General features: G+C 50.8%; 1 protein-coding gene across 1 annotated transcript in view; it reads right to left on the bottom strand.

The window, feature by feature from the left end:
* Positions 1-237: 237 nt before the first annotated feature.
* Positions 238-6,000, bottom strand: part of LOC144114924 (QRFP-like peptide receptor) — a 587,744-nt gene continuing 581,981 nt past the window's right edge. The window contains exon 6 of the mRNA XM_077648955.1: positions 238-2,431. Coding sequence (XP_077505081.1) covers positions 2,055-2,431 — 377 coding nt within the window. The 3' untranslated portion in view covers positions 238-2,054. The remainder of the gene's footprint in view (positions 2,432-6,000) is intronic.

The following is a 6,000-nucleotide window of genomic DNA, read 5'->3' as shown; positions in this document are numbered from 1 at the left end:
GTATGCTGGTTCCATCAGCAGAACAGGGAAAGTGCGGAAGACCTCCTCGTGTGAATGGCACTGGACGATGTAGGAAGCCAACTGGATATATGGCAGACTTCACTCGCATGGACTATATGAGCGCAGAAGTTCGAGCAAGTGAAGTGCGCGAGCCGGAATCCATGCGAGAGTGCATTAAGTTCTTAGTGCTTGATGTTCGACGTAATTAAGTTCAATAAAACGAGAGACTCGTCAAAAGACAGACAATTACGTATATTCATTGAAAGCTTAGAAACAAACAATGCATTACAAAGACACACGACAGTGCTGGCGCGCTGTATGACATCGCCGATTAGTTCGCGCTTACATTGTAACATTCACGGTACTCATATCGAGACATCGTGTCACATACATGGAAAAGTAGCGCCCGCTACAATGACGTACGAATAAAATGCACCCTCCACCGCGGTCACTCAAAGAACCCGTCCCGGTCACTGTCGTAGTCCGACTGGAACGTTTTCCTGCGGGCCGTCGAGTAGCTCTCGACGAAGTGGTCTTTCTCGGGGTTCTCATCCCGCCTGTAGAAAGCGAAACTCCGGTTCATCGTCTTGGGCGGAGGGGGTCCGCGCCTTCGCGGTTTGTGACCGCTGGCCAGAGGGCTGGCGTCGTAGCGGTCCCGCGGCCCGTCGTCCCTGTCGCTGCTCCTTTCACGCCAGCCGGATGGGAAGTTGGAACTGCTGCGCCCTTCTCTGTCGTCGGCCCCGAAGACCGTCGACGATGATCCCCGGAGACCCCTGCGATCTGAGTGTTCTCCGTCGTATCGGCCGCTCGAGTACGGGGCTCGCTCTCGGAATGCCCCGTCGTCGAAACTGGAGGAACGGAAACTGTGGTCAGTCGCAGGAAATTTGCTCGCTCGAAATACAGGTGCACTTCCAACACTTCGCCAGCCGTCGTGACTTGGTGGGCGTGGATAATAAGAATTGTATGTAGGAGTATTGTGCGTGGACCTGGGCTGAGGATCGTAGTTGCTGAGGTAGGCCCGCTTTGAGGAAGGGTACCCGTAAACGGGAGCAGGCGGGGAACTTTCCTTCGACCGTGCGCTGTCGGCAGTGTTGCCGCCGTCGCCCGCCGGATCTTCCGGAAAGAAACATTCTTTAGTCATGATGATACTCCTCATCTTTGGCTCTGCGGGCGCCCCTCGCTTGAGCCTGAACAAAGAGTGCAAGTCTGAGCTTGCTCCTAGCGCGTCCTTCGGCACATGCTTCAGCTCTTTAACCGTTGTCTTGCAGCCTTTTTGATTCATTTTTGAAAGTCCGAAGTCTATGGGCTTAGGGAATGTATACAGAGGGCGACGGTAAGGAGAACGTAGTGCTTCGCTCCCATGGCCGTGCGGCTCGCGCTGCCCACTTTCTTCGTAACTGGAGCTGTCGTCGGCATACGGGTATTCTCCCAAGTACGTGAAGTCGTCTTTCGCGGGGCCCAGCTTGACCGAGTGGCCCCGAATGCCAGTGTGGGGATCCCGTCGGTAAGAAATCGGCGGCGAACGTGGAGGCTCGCTGAGTGACGCTCGCCTGTGGTCGCGGGGAGGTGCGCTGTACTTCGCAGTGCTTGTGGGAAAAGGCGTACGAATCAGTCTGGGTGGGACTTGGAGGGAGTCCGGAAGGCGAACGATGATGTCATTGACCGCAGTGTGCGCCTTCTGCTTGAGGGGAGACGATTCCTTGATATGGCTGTTCCTCATTGGGCTAGGAGGCAGGACGGCGCGTTGCGGAACTCGGTAGGGGATGGTGATGGTTCGCGGGAGCGCTTGTGACTGGGGTTCGCGCGCTGGTCGCGGCGACGCTTGGTTACCCTGTTTCTCGCGGGAGGCGACCATTTTTTCATTGAAGGCCGACGAGTACACGCGCACCTCGGGGGAGCTGGCTGCTTTGGTGCTGCCGTGATAGGCCACTTTGCGGGGGCGCACCTGCGAAGCCTCATAGACGACTGAGCTCGCGTGCGATTCAAGCGGCGCGATGGTGCTGTCAGGCAAGAGAAGTTTCCTGCGTACCACCACGCGCCTCGTGGAGGCATGCTCAGGGTACGTTTCCGTTGGCCCCTGGGCCGCCGAACGGTGGCTCGCCGGTTCTGTGCTGCTGGCAGTGGTGGCACTGGAGGCCGGCATCGTCGTCACCTCGGCGCTCGGCGCCGTCGTCGTCGCCGGCTCGCGGCTGGGCAGTGGCCGACGCGCGGCCACGTTGAGCCGAGTAGACCAGTCGTCCGACAGCCCAGCTGGCTGGTCGGCCAGGCTCCGAGCAACCCTGGTAGGAGCGCTGACGCTCGACCAGGGACTTGACGCCGCTGCCGCACGGGACCGGACAGCTGTGGTGGTTCCGGAAGCTGGATACGGTGCAGCGGGACTTGGTGCACGCTCGGTGGCACCTGTCCATCCGAGCAGAGTGAATGCTAGCACCTGCGCAACAAGACAGCCACAGGGAAACGGTCTCAGTAATCAGGTAGTGCGGGACAAGAAGAGGTTCACACTTGTGTGAATCAAATTTACACATCGACATTTCTGCATGCGAAAACACTCTCCGTGACTGATTTTTTTCTTTAGTACCGCTTTGGCAATAAATAACTAAACTTCAAAAATGAATACACAAGAAAGAGAAAAACACTTCAAGATTCTCAAAGGAGCCATGACAGTCAATTTTCGAACATGGAATCAATTTTTGAATGGCTTATTATCAAATTACAGCTAACCGAAATGTGAGTTCATTTGGTGCGGTAGATATTTTTGAAATGAATATTTTTCACATGCTTTGAAAACCGCTTGCTTGTCTGGCAACCTTTAATCGCTGACGTCACAAGGGCATAGCCTCCCTGCGTCGTCTGATGTGCGCTGTGCGCCGCGTTGAGTAGCTTGCATGCACGCCGTGGACGGACGACAGCCACTCGGAAAGTTCTCTTTTTTTTCCAGTTAGGCGAAATAAAACTCATTTTCATTTTTCTTTTCGGAAGCCTTAAACACAGTACGCGAGGTTAGAGAACCTTGGAGAAGTGGGCTCATTCGTGGCTCCCGTCTTGAGATTGTCGAAGAAGCCGAAACCGATGGGCTCATGTTGTTATATTAAAGCGTACACTAAGAAGCATATTATTCTTATGTTATGGGTGCGATCTCCTTTTAGCAGCCAAGTGCTCCAGGCTGTGAAAAGCGGCACGTCCCGTGTCTGCTTCCGCCGATGAGCACCACGAAGGGAGTGGCGTTGCGTTGCCGATTTCCAAGCTCTTACCTGCTACACCGTCAGCTCAATAGTTAACAACCCAAACCAGCACAAAGCAACGCAGGAGTAAAACTTTCTGCATGACAAGTGCGCCGAGAACTGACGAGTGCGACAGCTGCCTCGCTGAATACATGCTCTTTGAGAAGCGGCGTGTGTGTTAGTCGAACAGGCACCGTTTTCGGATGGTAGAACCTTTTTGCAAAATCCGACGCACCTCGATGTTTCGCAGCCCGCACCAACCAATAGTCGCCGCTGTCTTCATTTCATCCCGCCCGCAGGCGCTAGCGCGACTGCTGCGGCTCCCGGGGATATGTCCTGTTAGCTTTTTTTCTACTGCTTGTTAGCAGATAACTCGTATGTTTGCTAAATGAGAACTTCGAGGAATTAGTACACCATTTAGAATTTGCTGTGAAACAGCGAAATTCCCCCAGGAATGCGCCGATTACGACGACTGTGTGCATTACGATATATGTGTGTATGCAACATAGATGGCAAAATTACTTTTGAAATGCAATTAATACCCCTGTCACACTAGCAAATTTAGTGCCATTCCAATCTGATGTCATTCGATGCCTCGAATGTCATTCAGTACCTTTCGGTGCAACACGGTAAAAAATAATGTCATTCGAAAATGATGGCAGTGACGCTCAGTGAAAAAAAAAGTACAATTCAAACACATCAACGCGCATAAAATGTTACAAATTGTTGTGTAGTGTTTTAAGAGCGGGTGAGAACATTTCTGTGCAATATTATAAGCCTAAAATATTATTTCTGGCCATTCTGCGGCGCTTCAGCCATCAAAAGCCAAGCCAAGTACAAAGTCAACCACAAATCCTAAAAAAAAATGTAAACAAACAAAATGGCTGACATGGTGGCGCGCGGCGACGCGTGGAGCGTGGAAATGACTTCTGAAAGGTGAAGTACTCAGTGACATCTTTAAGTACTTCCCAGCTAAACGAACATGTAACCCCAATCAGCAAGAAACACGCAACCCAAAATGATCGGCGGTCGCGGGAAAGGCCTTGCTTCACGGTCGGCTGCTGCCGTTGGCTGCTGCTGGGACCGAGAGTAATAGCTATCCACGACAGCTACAAGTGTGAAGAAGTTCGCACCAAAATTAACATTTTTTAGCAGGACTAAATAAATACAATTTCTAACCTTGACAGTGCGCACACGATTTTTTCGCGTCGCTTGTTTCTGCTGCGCGTATGGTGTCCAGAGTACACATTCGGTTCGACATCGAATGCGAATGAGTTTCGTGAACTCATTCGATAGCGAATGTCATTCGAACCTAATGACATTAAATGTTCCCGTGTAGCAGCAGATTAATCGCATTAGGTGCGAATGCCATTCGAAAAGAATGACATTAAATTTGCTAGTGTGACAGAGGTATAAGTTACCAATTAGAGTAGTAAAATCGCGCAGATATATTTAAATCAGTCTACGAATTACTGATCGCAAAAAGTATTACATTATATTACAATTACTTCCGAAAAGTAATGTTGTTGTTGTTTATGGCTATTTATTATTACAAATAACAATGGAAAGAAAAGATGTTGCAATCCGCGGCATCTGCCAACAAAACCTGAAGCACCTGAGCTGCGGCTAGCGGGAAGGAAAGGACACGGAGAGGGGAAAAAAAAGGGGGGGGGGGAGCGATAGTAATGCAATTACTCTTAAATTACTTTTTGGTTCTTGTGATACAAAAAGAAAGCAAACAGTGAAAGTAACACCAAATTCTCTAGATGCGACGCCTACATTCTTTGGTCTTCCTGCCAAATTCTGTCCTAGCCAATTGTTCTATCATCTCTCATTTTTTCTATTGCACGGTTCACTGCAAAGATAAAGAGACGCGAACGAAACATTGAAAGCAGATGCGTGGTCCGCACTTTTATTTTATCAAGACATAAACGAGGGGTGAACCCAACGCCTCGCTGCTCATAGCGGTCTCCACCGTTTGAAGTCTTCGAAGCAGATTGTTTATTGCTTCGGTGGTCCCAGGAATCGACCTCGGCCGCTGGTGCTCGGTATAATGTCCTCGTCTTGCGCGTTTCCGCAATTGACTAGTTTTCAAATCTGACGTGCACCGCATGCCGCTTCGGCGCCCCAAGCACAGCCATGCATCTTGCTGCATGGGGCATGCTCGCGACACGTTCACCCTCACGTATAGCCATCGATTACCCGTAAGCAGCGAGCCGACAACAGAGGACACCGTCGCGGTCTCGGAGGCAGAGTCCTTCGCAATACAATGAGACACGGAGGCTTGACGCGCGTCGTTACTGCTTTCGAGGTGCCCTACGCGCGTACGAGAGACCAAAGGTTTGGCGGCACTTTCAAAGGTGTGCGTGATGATGAAGGATGCTAAGAAAGTCCCATGCGCAGTCAATTATGAAAGGAAGTTCATGGATTGCGTATCTAGCGTGGTGTACCGCGTACCTATCAGTTGCGCCAAAATTTACATAGGCCTAAACCGGCAGATGATTTAATGAAAGAGCAAGAGAGCACAGGTGGAGAGTAGCGAACAACGCAGTATGGTTCTTGACTCAGCATTGCGCGGACTGCAAAAAAAAAAAAGAACAGACGAGACAGCGTACCACGCTTTGGTAAGACGCAGTTTTTGGCAAGGTGTAAAGACAAATGGGAGCGCCTCGTCATTTAAACTTTTCACATCGGCACCAGGGGCAGTTGCGTTAGCAAGCCTTGCATTTCCTTGTCACCTAAAGAATTATGGTTTTTGGAAGGAGGCCACGTGTAGGTT

Source organism: Amblyomma americanum, chromosome 1, assembly GCF_052857255.1.
Source record: "Amblyomma americanum isolate KBUSLIRL-KWMA chromosome 1, ASM5285725v1, whole genome shotgun sequence".
Lineage (NCBI taxonomy): Eukaryota > Metazoa > Arthropoda > Arachnida > Ixodida > Ixodidae > Amblyomma > Amblyomma americanum.
The sequence above is the reverse complement of the archived record's forward strand: the minus strand, read 5'-3'. Positions and strand labels throughout refer to the sequence as shown.